General features: G+C 42.0%; 1 protein-coding gene across 2 annotated transcripts in view; it reads left to right on the top strand.

Moving 5' to 3' along the window:
• Positions 1-19,456, top strand: part of LOC126188305 (probable proline--tRNA ligase, mitochondrial) — a 107,368-nt gene that overhangs the window by 34,727 nt on the left and 53,185 nt on the right. Inside the window, exons 2-3 of one of the 2 annotated variants that reach the window (XM_049929897.1) lie at positions 4,387-4,564; positions 12,020-12,087. In XM_049929897.1, the coding sequence (XP_049785854.1) occupies positions 4,387-4,564; positions 12,020-12,087 (246 nt within the window). The remainder of the gene's footprint in view (positions 1-4,386; positions 4,565-12,019; positions 12,088-19,456) is intronic. The other variant, XM_049929899.1, reaches the window with a different exon arrangement.

The raw sequence follows: 19,456 nt of genomic DNA, 5'->3' as shown, positions 1-19,456 counted from the left end.
AATTAAAGCTCTTATGGTGTTGATAGAATTTCAAACAGAATCCTGAGCAGTTGTTGTAACTATATTATTAATGCTGTTAGTGGTGTATGTAGTGCATCACTGGCACAGGAATTTTTTCACTCATTAAAATATGCCATTTTAAACCTCATTATAAGAAATGTGACATAAAAGACTCGAATTATTACTGCTCAGTTTCTTTACTGGTGCCTTTTTCAAAAATATTCTGAAAAGTAATGTACACAAGTGTAGTCTTACATTTCAGCAGAAAAAATTTACTTGGCACCACACCCCAGTTTGGATTCCAGAAGTTTTGCATGACTGAAGATGCCATTTATACACTCACTCACCAGATATCACAAGCCTTAAAATATTGCCAGTTTGTATGTTGTGTGATCTGTTCAAGACGTTTGATTGTATAGATCATGTTACTCTCTTAGAAGAACTTAAATTATGACTATACAAACAAATGATTTGAATTGTAGTTCAAATAGAATTCAAAATGTTGTGCTGAATAATTTAGTCAGTGTCAGAAGGAGAGAAAATTTTCTGACAGAGAAATCATGAAAGGAGTCACACAGGGTTCAGTTTTTGGTCTGCCTCTGTTCCTTAACATTCATCAGGCAGAACTGGCATATTTATCAGATGATACTTGTGTTACAATAAATCTCATTAAAGAGAAAGTAATGAAACAAATTAATAAAGTTCTTCATAAAATCGTTAAGTGGATCTCTGAAAATGGATTTTCCCTTAGTTTTGAGAAAAGTCACTGTATTCAGTTCTGTATAACAAATAGCCATACAAATAACTGAAGTAACATATGAACAGGAGCCAGTAAGCATGGTCGAATGTTCCAAATTTTTGGGTGAAAACTTGGAACTGGAACAAACAGGCACTAAACTGATCAAACAATTAAGTTCATCTATTTTTGCTCTTCATATAAGTGCTGCTCTTGGAAACAAACTAAACAGCCTCTTAAAATTGGCATATTCCCATTTTAATAATGTCTTATGGAATTATTTCCTGGCATAACTCATTACTTACAATCAAAGTATTTATTGCACAAAAGCAAGCATTGAGAGTATTATGTTGTGATCACCCGAAGTCATCAAGCTTTCGCAACCCAAGGTTGCTTCATCAGGAAAGAGGGAATGAGAGGGAAAGACGAAACGATGTGGGTTTTAAGGGAGAGGGTAAGGAGTCATTTCAATCCCGGGAGCGGAAATACTTACCTTAGAGGGAAAAAAGGACAGGTATACACTCGCACACACACACACACACACACACACACACACACACACACACACACATATCCATCCGCGCACATACAGACACAGATAGACATATGCAAATGCAAAGAGGTTGGACAGAGATGTCAGTCAACGCGGAAGTACAAAGGCAAAGATGTTGTTGAATGACAGGTGATGTATGAGGGGCGGCAACTTGAAATTAGCGGAGGTTGAGGCCTGGTGGGTAATGGGAAGAGAGAATATATTGAAGGGCAAGTTGCCATCGCCGGAGTTCTGATAGGTTGGTGTCAGTGGGAAGTATCCAGATAACCCGGACAGTGTAACACTGTGCCAAGATGTGCTGGCCGTGCACCAAGGCATGTTTAGCCACAGGGTGATCCTCATTACCAACAAACACTGTCTGCCTGTGTCTGTTCATCCGAATGGACAGTTTGTTGCTGGTCATTCCCACATAGAATGCTACACAGTGTTGGCATGTCAGTTGGTAAATCACGTGGGTGCTTTCACATGTGACTCTGCCTTTGATCGTGTACACCTTCCGGGTTACAGGACTGGAGTAGGCGGTGGTGGGAGGGTGCATGGGACAGGTTTTACACCGGGGAGGGTTCCAAGGGTAGGAGCCAGAGGGCAGGGAAAGTAGTTTGGGGATTTCATAGGGATGAACCAAGAGGTTACGAAGGTTAGGTGGACGGCGGAAAGACATTCTTGGTGAGGTGGGAAGGATTTCATGAAGGATGGATCTCATTTCAGGGCAGGATTTGAGGAAGTCGTATCCCTGCTAGAGAGCCACATTCAGAGAGTGATCCAGTCCCAGAAAGTATCTTGTCACAAGTGGGGCACTATTGGGGCTCTTCTGTGGGAGGTTCTGGGTTTGAGGGGATGAGGAAGTGTCTCTGGTTATTTGCTTCTGTACCAGGTCAGGAGGGTAGTTTCAGGATGTGAAAGCTGTTTTCAGGTTATTGGTGTAATGGTTAAGGGATTCAGGACTGGAGCAGATTCTTTTGCCACGAAGACCTAAGCTGTAGGGAAGGGACCGTTTGATATGGAATGGGTGGCAGCTGTCATAATTGAGGTACTGTTGCTTGTTGGTGGGTTTAATGTGGACGGACGTGTGAAGCTGGCCAGTGGACAGATGGAGGTCAACGTCAAGGAAAGTGGCATGGGATTTGGAGTAGGACCAGGTGAATCTGATGGAACCAAAGGAGTTGAGGTTGGAGAGGAAATTCTGGAGTTCTTCTTCACTGTGAGTCCAGATCATGAAGATGTCATCGATAAATCTGTACCGAACTTTGGGTTGGTAGGCTTGGGTAACCAAGAAGGCATCCTCTAAGTGACCTATAAATAGGTTGGTGTACGAGGGGCCCACACACACTCTAAAGAAATTCATCATAAATAATTAATCTGTCAACAATTTGACAAGAATAGTGATGTCGTTACTTGCAATACTTGAAAAAATGGGCTTTATTACCCATTAGTAAAACTGTTAATTACTCAGAAAGGTGTTCAATATATATCAACAATATTTTTTCATATACCTAATAATATAAAATGTCTGACAGGTAGCAAAGCAAGTTTTAAATCTAACTTAAAATCATTTCTTCTGGACAATTCCTTCTGTTTCAGAGAGAAATTTTTATGGGAAAACCAGTAGCCATAAAAAAGGGGGTAAGAGAGAGAGAGAGAGAGAGAGAGAGAGTTGCATGAGTAGGACTGAATATGTTCATTAACATTAAATTTAGGAACTTGTAAATGGGCAGCATGTGACCATCCACTGAAACTAATACGTATACATATCTTGTAAACTGACTTCTTCGACATCATATCAGTAAAAATAATCATTCCTGTCTCTATAGAAAATGTAACTACTAACCAACCCACCCCATCACACACACCTGTCAACACTTCCGCAAAAGGTGCACAGTGCAGTGACCCATCCTAGCCTATATCTGACATTGTGGGAGTAGCACCACATCACAAAAGATGCACCAGTATGACTTGTTCATTTAGACCAATAAAATTCCATCATAAACTATGTTTGATAAAGAATCTTAGCTCTTTCTCTCCTGCACCAGTCATCCAAACACTCAACAAATTTTATTTACTCCTTTTGAAGAGTTGTAGAAGCTGTAACGATGGCAGTATCTTAGAGTTGCATTGTGATAGTAGTATTCCAAAAGCTGATGAAGGTACACACAATGGTGACCAAAGATTAGATTAGGTTAGTTTTCATTCGATAGACCCAAAAATGAGGTGATTCTCATGGGTGAGGAACATGTCAAAATGTTATTTTATTGTAATATAGTCTGGCCAGATCTGCAACCCAGAAGAATTTTGTGGAGACTGATGCCAGCAGCAAAAGCTTGTGCTGTACAAGAATCAATATACTTGGATCTAATATTCATTTAACAGAGACTTACTAAAGAGTTCTTGACAGACATGGAACATATTTTTTAAAAAGTAAAACTCTAAATTGTAACTTAGACAGTGTATTATTTGTCATCAGTCTCAATACACTACTCATACCTAACCTTTTCTAAAATGTTGGAGAATATTTCTTTATCCACCTTCTTGTACAGTGGCATATTTCAACCAGTTTGGAAATATTCCATTATTAGTAATTTGTTTCATGAAAACCCACGTTAGTAGACTTTGTTGATCTTTTTATCTCAACAAAAAGATTTTTTTATTATAAAGCTTTTATGGAAAATGGTACTTCTTTGGGTGATGCAAGTGTATTACTGAAATTGAGGAAGCAGTGCAGTTCATCAGCAGCATTTCATCTTTAGTGGGACAGGGCACCACTTCACTGCAGTTGTCATCCATATGTATGCTGATGCTTACAACTAGTAAAGAGTATCAGTAATGCATAGCGAAGGTAATATATTGAGATTATGTATTCTATTTTAGTTTCATTTCAGTGCTGAGAATAAATGGAGTTAATAAAACAAAACACAGAGGAACATTTGCACTTTCAGTTACTACAAAACTCTGTGCATACATTATGTGATAAGTGAAACAATTATTGTAGTGAGTATCATCACACTAAATATCATTATTAATGCCTGACAATTGAATTTAAAGGCAGTGAGTGTACCTCCCCTCCTGTCCAATGTAATATTATGTTCCTCTGTTCTTCTAGCTGATGCTGGACATGGGCTTTATAAGAGCTGCTAGCCCAGGATTTTTTCATCTGTTACCTCTTGGAGAAAGAGCTTTGCAAAAACTTATTAACATTGTTGAAAAGTACATGCAAACTATTGGTGCACAAAAAATACTATTACCATTATTGACAAATGCACAGTTATGGAAAGCATCAGGTTTGTTTAAACTTTGTTATGAAGTACCATAATTTAACATTAATTGAGAGAATATGTTGCTCATGTTAACAGCAGATTTGTTAAAAATATACAAAGCTTACTGACATTTGAAGAGTAAATGTATGTATGTGTGTGTGTGTGTTAGTGTGAAACATTAGCTACATAAGAACAATGTAGTGTGATAATATTGTGTATCATCTACTATCTCTTTCATGAGATTAACTTTCTTCATTTATTCTCTATACTTAAGTACTGTGACATATAATGCACATACAGTAACATTGTACAACACACAGAGAATGGGTCTGAAGAAAGACTAATAACATGAGTAGAAGCATTCTTTCATAAAAACAAACCGTAAAGGCAGAAACAGAAAGCAATACTCCTAGATTTTGGAATAATTGGTTCCTTTTTCAGGGAAGGAAGAGAAATTGGTTGGGACTTGTTGACTTTGTTTCTTTGCACCAGGGCCTGCATTTCCCTTCCAATTCCTGGTCCTTCACAAAGACATGGCCTGCCAATTTGTTCTTTATCATTCAGGCTTGTTTCGCCACATTGGAAGCATCCACCCCACCTAACCATTGTCACATGGTGGATTGCTGCACATTCTTCCTCCTTAAGATTCAGAAAATATATTAGCAAATGATAGTCTATTTGTCATAAATCTTTACTTTATCTGTTGATTGTGAATCAGTTCCAAGCTCATACTGTAAGTAATACTGCTCTAGAAAGGAAACTATCATCTCATAAGTCTAATCCATGTTTAGTACAAAGTTGTTATGAGAATATTCTTAAATCATATCAGTTTCATCCTTGACACATCTCAACCCACAGAGAAAGTTGGATTCCACAGCAACTTCTACATGCTAGATGACATTTACGCTCTCTGGGAAGTGGTAAGTGGAGCAAATGAATATCAGATGCCTTTGTGTATAGCTTCTGCAGATTTTGGAAAGGCCTTTGATTTACGTAACCATTCTGCTGCTGTACAAACCTTAGCTGAGGGGTAGAGGTGGATACTAAAATCCTGTCCATATATACGAGGTGCATTCAAGTTCTAAGGCCTCCGATTTTTTTTCTCTGGACTGCAAAGCGATAGAAACATGCGCATTGTTTTAAAATGAGGCCGCGTTCATTGTCAATACGTCCCAGAGATGGCAGCACCGTACAGCAGATGGAATTTTACCGCCAGCGGCAAGAATGAGAACTGTTTTAAATCCTTAAAATGGCGGCGTTTTCCTTACTTGAACAGCGTGCAATCATTCGTTTTCTGAATTTGCGTGGTGTGAAACCAATTGAAATTCATTGACAGTTGAAGGAGACATGTGGTGATGGAGTTATGGATGTGTTGAAAGTGCGTTCGTGGGTGCGACAGTTTAATGAAGGCAGAACATCGTGTGACAACAAACCGAAACAACCTCGGGCTCGCACAAGCCGGTCTGACGACATGATCGAGAAAGCGGAGAGAATTGTTTTGGGAGATCGCCGAATGACTGTTGAACAGATCGCCTCCAGAGTTGGCATTTCTGTGGGTTCTGTGCACACAATCCTGCATGACGACCTGAAAATGCGAAAAGTGTCATCCAGGTGGGTGCCACGAATGCTGACGGATGACTACATGGCTGCCCGTGTGGCATGTTGCCAAGCAATGTTGACGCACAATGACAGCATGAATGGGACTTTCTTTTCGTCGGTTGTGACAATGGATGAGATGTGGATGCCATTTTTCAATCCAGAAACAAAGCGCCAGTCAGCTCAATGGAAGCACACAGATTCACCGCCACCAAAAAAATTTCGGGTAACCGCCAGTGCTGAAAAAATGATGGTGTCCATGTTCTGGGACAGCGAGGGCATAATCCTTACCCATTGCGTTCCAAAGGGCACTACGGTAACAGGTGCATTCTACGAAAATGTTTTGAAGAACAAATTCCTTCCTGCACTGCAACAAAAACGTCCGGGCAGGCTGCGCATGTGCTGTTTCACCAAGACAACGCACCCACACATCGAGCTAACGTTACGCAACAGTTTCTTCGTGATAACAACTTTGAAGTGATTCCTCATGCTCCCTACTCACCTGACCTGGCTCCTAGTGACTTTTGGCTTTTTCCAACAATGAAAGACACTCTCCGTGGCCGCACATTCACCAGCCGTGATGCTATTGCCTCAGCGATTTTCCAGTGGTTAAAACAGACTCCTAAAGAAGCCTTCGCCGCTGCCATGGAATCATGGCGTCAGCATTGGGAAAAATGTGTATGTCTGAAGGGCGATTACGTCGAGAGGTAACGCCAGTTTCATCGATTTCAGGTGAGGAGTTAGTTAGGAAAAAAATCGGAGGCCTTAGAACTTGAATGCACCTCGTACAAAACTTCTACAGCTTTTGTTAGAGTCAGGGAACCAACTTAAGACTCTCCAATCCACATAGGACGGAAATGCGGTGATACTATTTTTATGACTCGCCGATCTTTCGAAGTGCCACCGCGCAGTTACGCATGTCTTTTACATGCGGCGCTGTCTGCCAGCCATGCAGCAGCCATGCCACCTAAGAGGCCAGCCAGCCAGGGACTGCTAGACTTGGACGCGGTGTTGATTTGACTGTTCCAGTGTACACACGTCTTGCTACGTTTATGTGATCTGTATCTTACATGTATTGTGTTGTCCTAGAAATATAATTGTTCGATTTGACGTTATAGCAATTGGCGACGAGGTAGTGAATTTTTCTTTTTCATCGTTGACCCACGGGTTTCCAAGGCTACTTTAGAGCAACTATTGCAAGGTCTATTGCTTCTAACATCGGCGATTCGCAATTTCGTCGCAGCGTCAAATGCAGGGCGTTTCTCGTCGTTGTCTATTCATCCTTTTCCTCCTTACGATGAGACGGTGGAAGACTGGTCTGATTATGAAAAACGTCTTCGACAGCACTTCATGGCATTTAATGTCACGGATGACCAAACATGTTAGTCTCTGTTCCTTTCATGGATTTCACCTCAAATGTATCGGTTGTTGTCGCAATTGGCTCCCTTGAAAGATCCTGCGTCTTTGTCCTTTGCTGAAATGTGCTCACTTCTGTCTGTATATTTTCAAATGCATACGCATGTGGTAGCCTCTTGTGTTGCCTTTTATCATTGTCAAAAACAATCGAATCAATCCTATCGCGCTTGGGCTGCTGAACTTCACGGCCTCAGTTGAAAGTGTCAATTTGTTACTGAAGTTCACAAGGAATCCTACGCCGATTCCGGTACGAGATGCTATTATCCAATCGGCACCTGCCAAAGAAGTTAGGCAACGTGCCCTTCAATTGGTGAATCTGACTCTCAATGAAGTCCTATCCATCTCACAGTCTTTTGAAATTTCTCGTGCCACTGGGGCCAAATAGAGGCGTGGGGTGACGTTGGGGAAATACAACCTCTGTGCGCTGTTGACGCAGCGTGCAGCGTGTCCCCGCCGGCCGATGTGGCTGCAGTACGCTCCCAAGCGCAGCCTCGGCCTAACCGTCAACAAAGCTCTAAGGAACTACAGCAAAACCCCCGGCAACTTCCTTCATGTCCGCTGTGTTTTTCGAAACATTCATGGGAGGATTGTCCCCAACGTTGGGCTGTGTGTCGCAATTGCAAAAAGAAGGGTCGTGTGTCTTCAGTTTGCAAATCCGACCGCGTACATGATCTTCATGAACATGACACGCTGCTTCTGATTCTGTGTTGTCTTCAGTTGTACTTCTTCCCTTTCAGGGAAGTTATTCCTCACTGTCCAAATACTTGGTCAAGATGTTCGCATGCAGGTGGATACTGGTTCTGCTGCCACTATCATTAATTCTCAGATGTATCTTCAATTGGGTTCACCACTCCTATCACCTGTCACTTGGCAATTACGGACGTACAATAAACAGAAGATTTCTCTCTTGGAACAATTTAATGCTGAGGTATCTTACAAATCCGTTGTTCACACTGTTCCCATATTTGTGGTTGACCATAGTAACGCAGAGAATCTTTTTGGTTTCGATGCCTTTCGCGTTTTTGGGTTCTCCATAAATGACTCTGTCAATATCGTCTCTGATGCTATTTCTTAAGCTCAATTGGATTCCTTGTCGATGACATTTTCGTCCCTTTTTTCTCCTGGGTTAGGCCGTGCCAACAATTTTGTAGCTCATATCACGCTCAAACCCTCTGCTCGGCCCAAGTTTTTTCGGGCTCGGCCCATTCCTGTGGCCCTTCGTGATCGGTTGAAACAGGAGCTGGATCGTCTCACTACTTCAGGGGTCTTGCTTCCTGTCACTTCCAGTGAGTGGTCCTCTCCTGTCGTTGTCGTTGCTAAGCCCAATGGTGATATTCGTCTCTGTGGCGATTTTAAAGCCACTGTAAATGCGCAATGCCTCATCGACACTTACCCTATGTCCCGACCTGAAGAATTGTTCACTAAACTTGCTGGAGGCCAGTATTTTTCCAAAATTGACCTGTCAGAAGCTTATCATCAACTTCCTCTCGACACTGCTTCCCGGCAGTTTTTGGTCTTTAACACGCCTTTTGTCCTCGATCAATACCAATGATTGCCATTCGGGGTTGCCAGCACCCCTGCCCTCTTTCAGCGATTCTTGGAACAATTATTGCTCCCTGTCCCTGGGTGTATAAATTACATGGACGACATTGTTGTCACTGGCTTTACCACTGAAGAACATCTTCAGAACCTCCGCACACTTTTTCATGTCTTACAGACTGCCGGTCTTAAGTAATCTTCAGAAATCACAATTTTTTCAGGCATCTATCACGTACTTGGGGTTTCAACTCCCTCGGGATGGTATTTGTCCGCTTCAGCAAACTGTCGCTGCGATCGATGCCCTTCCTCGTCCTACATCTGTTAAGGACCTGCAGGCCTTCTTGGGGAAAATAGCATACTATCACAAGTTTTTACCGTCTCCTGCGTCAGTGGCTCAGCCGTTGCATGAAAACGGGCCTTTTCACTGGTCCGCATCATGCGATGCGGCTTTCCAGAAATTGAAGACTATGCTGAAACAGGTCCTGTGCCTGGCTACTTATTGCCCTGGCCAACATCTTGTTCTTGCCACAGACGCCTCTCAATACAGGGTAAGTGCAGTCCTTGTGAACCGTTTTTCTGACGGCTCTGAACAACCCATTGCTTATGCCTCAAAAACACTCACAGATGCCCTACAAAAGTATTCTCAAATTGAAAAAGAAGCTTTGGCCATTATTTATGCTCTTCATAAGTTTGGTGTTTTTCTCTATGGATCCAAATTTCATCTTTTTACGGATCACAAACCAATGTTTCCTTGTTTCATCCATCATCGTCATTTCCTGACAAGGCTGCACACCGCCTCCAGCGTTGGGCTCTTTACTTGTCTCGTTTCCATTATGAGAGTCATTTCCAGCCAACGGCCCAACATGCGAATGCTGATGCACTGTCTCGCCTTCCCATGGGTCCTGATCTGGCGTTCGATAGGGACGAACTTTTGTGTTTCCACCGGGATGTTGCCAAGCAGTGGGTTGTGGACGGATTGTCCATCACCGGGGACCGGCTGGCAGCTGCTACGGGTTCTTATCCTACCCTCTCCCGGGTTTTATGCTGTATTTAGAAGGGTTGGCCAGAGTGTCCATCTGCTAAGACTTCTGACCCGTTACAGAACTACTACACTTTGTACTACTGCCTCACAGCTAGAGATGGGGTTATCCTCCTTTCCACTGACAATGCTTCGCCGCATGTGGTGGTACCTGCGTCCTTGCGTGCTTCGGTCTTGCGCCTCCTTCACCAAGGGCACTGGGGTGTCTCTCGCACAAAATCTCTGGCGCGCCGTCATGTGTACTGCCCTGGCATCGACTCTGAAATAGCACACATGGTCGCTGCCTGCGGCCCTTGTGCGTCACAGGCCACCGCCCCGAAGTCATCTTTGTCACCGTGGCCTTCACCTGAGACGCCCTGGGAGTGCATTCATGCTGACTTCGCAGGACCTTTTTTAGGTACTTATTGGCTCCTCGTAATTGACGCCTACTCTAACTTTCCTTTCATTGTACGTTGCACGTCGCCTACCACCGCGGCAACCACAAGTGCTCTAACTCACATTTTGCTTTGGAAGGCCTTCCCTCTACTCTTGTTACTGATAATGGTCTGCAATTTGCCTCTTCTGAATTTGCGGATTTTTGTGCTCGTCACGGCGTTATGCATGTCATGGCCCCTCCATTCCATTCACAATCAAACGGTGAGGCTGAACGACTGGTCCGCACATTTAAGGCTCAGATGCGGAAACTCCTGACTTCTTCTGTTGCTGATAATGCATTTCTCCAGTTTCTGGCTTCTTACCGTTTCACCCCCATGGGCGACCACAGCCCGGCTGAGCTCTTATGTGGCCGACAGCCCCGCACACTACTTCATCTTCTGCGGCCTTCCACCTCACGGCCGCGGGTGCCTTCGCTTGGCCAGTTCACCGCCGACGACCTTGTCTGGGTATGAGGATATGGCAGGAGTCCGGGCCGCATCTTACGACACCTTGGCCTATGCCTGTATGAAATCCAGATGAACACGGGGGTTGCAGTGCATCATTCTGACCAACTTCGGCCTCGTGTGCTGGCAACGCCTGTTCCAAATGCCGCTACACCACCTTCGGCTCTACCTGATGGTCAGGATCTTGACATCTCTCATTACTCACAACACAGCCCTCTCACCGTCATCTCGGTGCCAGTACAAGAACGGACGCCACCAAGAGACGTGCCCATACAGGGACTGGATGACCATCATCTGTCAGAGCCATTCTACTCTCCTCCTTCTGCTACGGACGCTGACACATTGCCCATGTCTACTATTATATCAACTGTACTTGCTGCAACGGGCAGATTAGTGCACGGGACCCTAGCAGATTCGACCCCTACGTCTCCTGTCATCTCGACCCGTTTTCATCGAGGACACTTCCGTCCGTACGGGAAGCCTCCGCCTCGAGACTTTACGGCCAGTCAAACAACGCCTATGGACGTTAGCAATCTACAGGCCACCTCCATCAAGACCAGTGCAAAAATTTCAAAGGGGGGAAAAGTGTTGTGACTCACTGATCATTCAAAGTGCTGCCGCGCAATTACACACGTCCTCTACATGCGGCACTGTCTGCCAGCCATGCAGCAGCCGCGTCACCTAAGCGGCCAGCCAGCCAGCGGCCGCTAGATTTGGATGCTGTGCTCATTTGAATGTTACTGTGTTCACATGTCTTGCTTTGTCAACTTGTTCAATGACTTATATGTGTTGTGTAGTTTTGAAATATATGTGTTCAACTTGACGTTATAACAGAAAGAACATTAACATTTACTTAACCTTTTTAATATGTTTTGTCTTTCCATGGCATTATGAGCAGATTTTTTATCTGTCCAATTATATAATATTTTCAAAAATTGATTATTTTTGTTCATATGTCAACTATCTGAAATGCTTATTATTTACTAAGAGTCTACTTTTCTTTGTTCTAAGGTAGATGGACCACAGAAGAGCTGCTTAGTCTGCAGGATCGACACAACAAGACATATGTACTGAGCCCAGTAGGTAACTTTATTTATTTTTATTTATATAACTCTGTACCTATAATTTTGGACATACACTTCATTCCTATGGGCAATGGAGTATAGAGCTTTCTGAAATATAGCAATTATGTTGTGAACATCCCACTTTCTTTCGTATGTCATGTTATAGTCCCCCCATGAACCATGGACCTTGCCATTGGTGGGGAGGCTTGCGTGCCTCAGCAATACAGATAGCCGTACCGTAGGTGCAACCACAATGGAGGGGTATCTGTTGAGAAGCAAGACAAACGTGTGGTTCCTGAAGAGGGGCAGCAACCTTTTCAGTAGTTGCAGGGGCACAAGTCTGAATGATTGACTGATCTGTCCTTGTATCACTAACCAAAACGGCCTTGCTGTGCTGGTACTGCAAACAGTTGAAAGCTAGGGGAAACTACAGCCGTAATTTTTCCCAAGGCCTGCAGCTTTACTGTATGATTAATGATGATGGCGTCCTATTGGGTAAAATATTCCGGAGGTAAAATAGTCCCCCATTCGGATCTCCGGGCGGGGACTACTCAAGAGGACGTCATTAGCAGGAGAAATAAAACTGGCGTTCTACGGATCGGAGCGTGGAATGTCAGATCCCTTAATCGGGCAGGTAGGTTAGAAAATTTAAAAAGGGAAATGGATAGGTTAAAGTTAGATATAGTGAGAATTAGTGAAGTTAAGTGGCAGAAGGAACAAGACTTTTGGTCAGGCGAATACAGGGTTGTAAATACAAAGTCAAATAGGGGTAATGCAGGAGTAGGTTTAATAATGAATAAAAAAAATAGGAGTGTGAGTAAGCTACTACAAACAGCATAGTGAATGCATTATTGTGGCCAAGATAGACATGAAGCCCATGCCTACTACAGTAGTACAAGTTTATATGCCAACTAGCTCTACAGTTGACGAAGAAATTGAAGAAATGTATGATGAAATAAAAGAAATTATTCAGATAGTGAAGGGAGATGAAAATTTAATAGTCGTGGGTGACTGGAATTCGGTAGTAGGAAAAGGGAGAGAAGGAAACGTAGTAGGTGAATATGGATTGGGAGTAAGAAATGAAAGAGGAAGCCGCCTGGTAGAATTTTGTGCAGAGCATAACTTAATCATAGCTGACACCTGGTTCAAGAATCATGAAAGAAGGTTGTATACATGGAAGAATCCTGGAGATACTAAAAGGTATCAGATAGATTATATAATGGTAAGACAGAGATTTAGGAACCAGGTTTTAAATTGTAAGACATTTCCAGGGGCAGATGTGGACTCTGACCACAATCTATTGGTTATGAACTGTAGATTAAAACTGAAGAAACTGCAAAAAGGTGGGAATTTAAGGAGATGGGACCTGGATAAATTGACTAAAACAGAGGTTGTACAGAGTTTTAGGAAGAGGGTAAGGGAACAAATGGCAGGAATGGGGGAAAGAAATACAGTAGAAGAAGAATGGGTAGCTTTGTGGGATGAAGTAGTGAAGGCAGCAGAGGATCAAGTAGGTAAAAAGACGAGGGCTAGTAGAAATCCTTGGGTAACAGAAGAAATATTGAATTTAATTGATGAAAGGAGAAAATATAAAAATGCAGTAAATGAAGCAGGCAAAAAGGAATACAAACGTCTCAAAAATGAGATCGACAGGAAGTGCAAAATAGCTAAGCAGGGATGGCTAGAGGATAAATGTAAGGATATAGAGGCTTATCTCATGAGGAGTAAGATAGATACTGCCTACAGGAAAATTAAAGAGACCTTTGGAGAAAAGAGAACCACTTGTATGAATATCAAGAGCTCAGATGGAAACCCAGTTCTAAGCAAAGAAGGGTAAGCAGAACGGTGGAAGGAGCATATAGAGGGTCTATACAAGGGCGATGTACTTGAGGACAATATTATGGAAATGGAAGAGGATGTAGATGAAGATGAAATGGGAGATATGGTACTGCGTGAAGAGTTCGACAGAGCACTGAAAGACCTGAGTCGAAACAAGGCCCCGGGAGTAGACAACATTCCATTAGAACTACTGACGGCCTTGGGAGAGCCAGTCCTGACAAAACTCTACCATCTGGTGAGCAAGATGTATGAGACAGGCGAAATACCCTCAGACTTCAAGAAGAATATAATAATCCCAATCCCAAAGAAGGCAGGTGTTGACAGATGTGAAAATTACCGAACTATCAGTTTAATAATCCACGGCTGCAAAATACTAACGCGAATTCTTCACAGACGAATGGAAAAACTAGTAGAAGCCAACCTTGGGGAAGATCAGTTTGGATTCCATAGAAATATTGGAACACGTGAGGCAATACTGACCCTACGGCTTATCTTAGAAGGTAGATTAAGGAAAGGCAAACCTACATTTCTAGCATTTGTAGACTTAGAGAAAGCTTTTGACAATGTTGACTGGAATACTCTCTTTCAAATTCTAAAGGTGGCAGGGGTAAAATGTAGGGAGCGAAAGGCTATTTACAATTTGTATAGAAACCAAATGGCAGTTATAACAGTTGAGGGGCATGAAAGGGAAGCAGTGGTTGGGAAGGGAGTGAGCCAGGCTTGTAGCCTCTCCCTGATGTTATTCAATCTGTATATTAAGCAAGCAGTGAAGGAAACAAAAGAAAAATTCGGAGTAGTTATTAAAATCCCTGGAGAAGAAAGAAAAACTTTGAGGTTCGCCGATGACATTGTAATTCTGTCAGAGACTGTAAAGGACTTGGAGGAGCAGTTGAACGGAATGGATGGTGTCTTGAAGGGAGGATATAAGATGAACATCAACAAAAGCAAAACAAGGATAATGGAATGTAGTCGAATTAAGTCAGGTGATGCTGACGAAATTAGATTAGGAAATGAGACACTTAAAGTAGTGAAGGAGTTTTGCTATTTGGGGAGCAAAATAACTGATGATGGTCAAAGTAGGGAGGATATAAAATGTAGACTGGCAATGGGAAGGAAAGCCCTTCTGAAGAAGAGAAATTTGTTAACATCGAGTATAGATTTAAGTGTCAGGAAGTCGCTTCTGAAAGTATTTGTATGGAGTGTAGCCATGTATGGAAGTGAAACATGGATGATAAATAGTTTAGACAAGAAGAGAATAGAAGCTTTGGAAATATGGTGCTACAGAAGAATGCTGAAGATTAGATGGGTAGATCACATAACTAATGAGGAGGGGTTGAATAGGATTGGGGTGAAGAGAAGTTTGTGGCACAACTTGACTAGAAGAAGGGATCGGTTGGTAGGACATGTTCTGAGGCATCAAGGGATCACCAATTTAGTATTGGAGGGCAGCGTGGAGGTTAAAAATTGTAGAGGGAGACCAAGAGATGAATACACCAAGCAGATTCAGAAGGATGTAGCTTGCAGTAGCTACTGGGAGATGAAGAAGCTTGCACAGGATAGAGTAGCATGGAGAGCTGCATCAAACCAGTCTCAGGACTGAAGACCACAACAACAACATCATGTTATACTGTAGGTCGTCATCTAACTAGCAGGATTAGCCAGTTCTCTGACTGCAGAGAAGCAAACACAAAACATCTCTTATAATTGCTGACATAAAGCACTGTAGCAGCCTAACACACACCCAAGATGATTGGGGCTTTACTTAATTATCTGCTCTTTTTATTGATTATTGTTATAGTGGGAATTACCAAAGATATGTCACATAACTCAGACGGATTGTTTCTTCTTGCAAATAACCCAATTATTCTAAATTCATCTTTTACATCCTTTCATGTGATGTAGTATAGGTGGTATCTTCTTGTGTCTCCAGGCCTTTTCCAAAATATATCACGACCTCGTGTGATTTTTGAACAGTGTATTTACTATTACTAGCTGAAATTTGTTGCAGAGCTCAGGCAGTCAATTTCCTCCCTGTTTCAATCTTAATCTGTGAATACAGTTCGTACGCCCATAATTGTGACTGATAAATGTGGTCATGTCAGTTGCTGAATGGGGGTGGAAGGTTGCTTCCCACTGTTTGATCAACCCCAAACCCATATCCTCCCCTAACTCTGTCTTCTGTTCCTTCCTCTCCTATAGTGTTCCAAATCCCCACGATCATTAGATTCTTGTCTTCTTTTCTATATTGCAGGGGGCCAAGGGGAGACACCCGTATGTGGTCAGGATGGTGGAGGAGAGCATGTGAAGCATCCTCCACACTATTAAAACAGTGTTAAGAGTTCAGTCATTGTATTCATTATGTTTGCAACTCAGTGCTTTCCACAGCAGCCTTGGATGAAGTCCCATTCAGCTACTCATAGGATTCCTGCTGATGTCTGTTTAGCATGGCTGCTGTTTGGTAGGCTGCAGCTGTTGCAACAGTGCAAATACAGTACAAATACTCGGTTTCACACAGGTTGTTGGAGTGTACTCTATTCCACTCTGAATTCTGTGGTGACCCTTGATGACCCATCAGTGATCGACTCAGTGTCAAAAGCCGTGTGGTCGATTGATCTCCTCCCTACTAATATGGTAGAGCTCAGAACCCAAAGGTGCCTGTGTCATGAACAGGCTCTCACTTCTGGCTTCTGCTACAACGCTGGTACAATCAGCATTTTGTGACGTGGTGGTCATGGAAGACAGTTAAGTCCCTCCATCAATTCATGGTAGGCAGTGAGCTGCAAGAAGTTCACCAAGTATAGTTCAGCTTCTCGAAAACATCTTTGGCTACTTCATGGGAGGTGCTGTAACGTCTAGGACACAGATTCAGTACTCTATTCTAACCACAGAACTGAATACTATTCCTGTGAATGCCATCAATCCCAGTAATCAACTCCCTTGAGAGCTGAAAATCCAGGGTATTTGAAGGGATTAGCATGGGAGTATACGTATGCGTCTTGCTTATTCACTTTTTGTCAGTAATCCTTGTTCTGCTACTTTCACTTAAGTTACAGCCTGTTAATTATTTCATTAGGCTCTCTCTATGCATCCTTGTGTAGAAGACATGTCTCTTTACCTCAGCTCTAGTTTTCTGTCTCTGTCATCTTTCTGCTGAATGTGTACTAAGTGTCTGGCAGCTTGTGACTGTACTGAAATGTGTATCTAGGTATGAGCCACTTGTGACATTATTGGTTCACTGCCACTTCAGTCTCTGTTTTAATTCTGCATGGTACTGACTGTGGTATTGCAAATGATTTTTTAACAAAAAATTCTAATTCCTTTCCTTTACTATTCTCTCTCTTTCTTTTTCTCTCCATTCATCTTCTGATTGTAACATCAGCATGTATACTTGAGATATAGTTTTAAACATATGTACCAATGAGAATAATCCAGTCAATGAACTACTCATAGTATCTAACACTTTGTTCTTCTTCCTTATTCATAATGAATCCAACTACTGTCACATCATTTTTTGCTGCTATTGATATTACCTCCTAATCATATAGCCAGCAATCCTTATCTTCTTTCCATTACACTTCACTAACTCCTACTATATCTAGATGGAGTGTTTGGCTTCCCTTTCCAAATTTTCTAACTTCCCTACCACATTCAGACTTGTGACTTCCCATGCTCTGATGCATAATGTTCCCCTTTTGTTGGTTTTCCAATGTTCTCTCATGGTCAGCTCTTCCTTGGCAGTCCCCTCTCAGAGATCTGAACAGAGGACCAATCCAAAAGCTTTCTCCAATGGAGAGATCATCATGACGCTTTTTTCAGTTACAGGCCACATTTCCTGTGGGTACATATAGTAGTAGTACCTTTAATGCAATGGTTTCTTTTGTGATTTGCTCTTCTATGACAACTGTTAATTATTACTCTTGCATACATATACTGCAACATGAAACAAAAGTCAATAAGCTCACAATAAAATAAAATAATTGTCCTAAACCACAAAGAAATTAAAGAATTAGTACAATTAATTCACTGTGCATTCAGGTTAAACTGAATACAGGAAAGTTGCCAGTTGGTAACATAGGTGTGGCAGTACTGATAGGTGATGGTGGAAATCACTACAGTAGTAGTTGGTTTGCTTGGCTGAGTATGAATACCAGTCAATAGGTGCTGAAGTGTAACTTTCTCTACAGAAATCTCACACAGGGATAGTCAACTTGCACAACAGTAAGAGCAGTCTGATTCATTACCCGGCAAAGTCAGTAAATATAGCATTGTCGTCTAGGAAACTGAACTTTGTGTTCTGCCTTACGGCAGGTCTTGTCACGGGGAAAGCCTCTTCAGAGAGGTCCACTGCTTGAGCACCTAGGGAAGTGATTCCAGTGGTGGTTTCCTGTTACCTTCCACTGATGATGATGAAATGATAATGAGGACAACACAACACCCAGTCGCTGAGTGGAGAAAATCTCAGACCCAGCCGGGAATCGAAACCCGGCCCCTTGGTGTGGTCATCTAGGGAACTACCAGTAAAGATCAGTGTACAGTGTTGGGAGGTGCTGTGTTTTGCTTCCTGGTAGCGTCCTTGCCAGTCATAAATGTAATGATATTTGTCAGTAGTTCTGAATATTCTGTCAGTACATCCAGTAGGGTTTAAAAGAGTTTCTATTGCCTTCTGTATCCTCATGCCATTGATCATTGCTGATTCTGCCACCTTTATGGGCAGTTACCCACCTGAAGAGCAAGAAAATGCCCTGAATACTGTAACATATCCCTGCCCTAAGTATATTGTACCATAACAAAGTTCAAAATAGTTTGTTCATTGCAATGAACATGTGATGCTACATTTGTAGTTGATACTTAGTTGATGTTTAATCTGAGTGCTTGTTGTTGGAGAGATCCTTTCATTTAAATTTTTCAGTTCAGAGATATTAACTGCTTCCTTAAATTAAGCATTCAAACCCCACTGTTTGACCACTCTTTGCCATTTATTCACAAAATAACTTTTGAACATAGAGAGAGTAGAGCTTCCACTTTCACAACATTTTCCAAACTTTTACAACTCCTTGTAACTGATTTGTGAATTAACTTGTAGACATAGCATACTACATCAACTCCATACCATACTCTTCTGCAATGTATTGGTTTGGTGGGCACAGCTACCAAAGTATAAATATATTCTTAATAGTATAGACCAGTACATTCATTATTGATAATAACATTGTCCTTTGTATAATCTATGACCAATTTGTAACAAATTGGGGTTTGTAGTTTAGTTACTGTAGCAGATTTTCTAATTAACATTTTGTGGTACATCTAGTTTTCCCTTAAAAGGAGTAGACCTATATATTATCTGAATTTATCATAAATTAACTCTCTTTTCAAGTTTGCTAACAACTATAATTAGCAACAAAATATTTTAGGAAACTAGTAACTTTTACCACAGTTTTTTGTGTTGCTTTAATGGAAATCTCGTTTTGTGTATCTGCTTCAATTCTTATAGGGAATTAGCAACTTTTTAGCTCTACAGATTAAAAGATAATCAGCAGGAATAATT

This window comes from Schistocerca cancellata, chromosome 5 (assembly GCF_023864275.1).
Source record: "Schistocerca cancellata isolate TAMUIC-IGC-003103 chromosome 5, iqSchCanc2.1, whole genome shotgun sequence".
Classification (NCBI taxonomy): Eukaryota; Metazoa; Arthropoda; class Insecta; order Orthoptera; family Acrididae; genus Schistocerca; species Schistocerca cancellata.
This window is presented reverse-complemented; position numbering and strand designations above follow the sequence as displayed.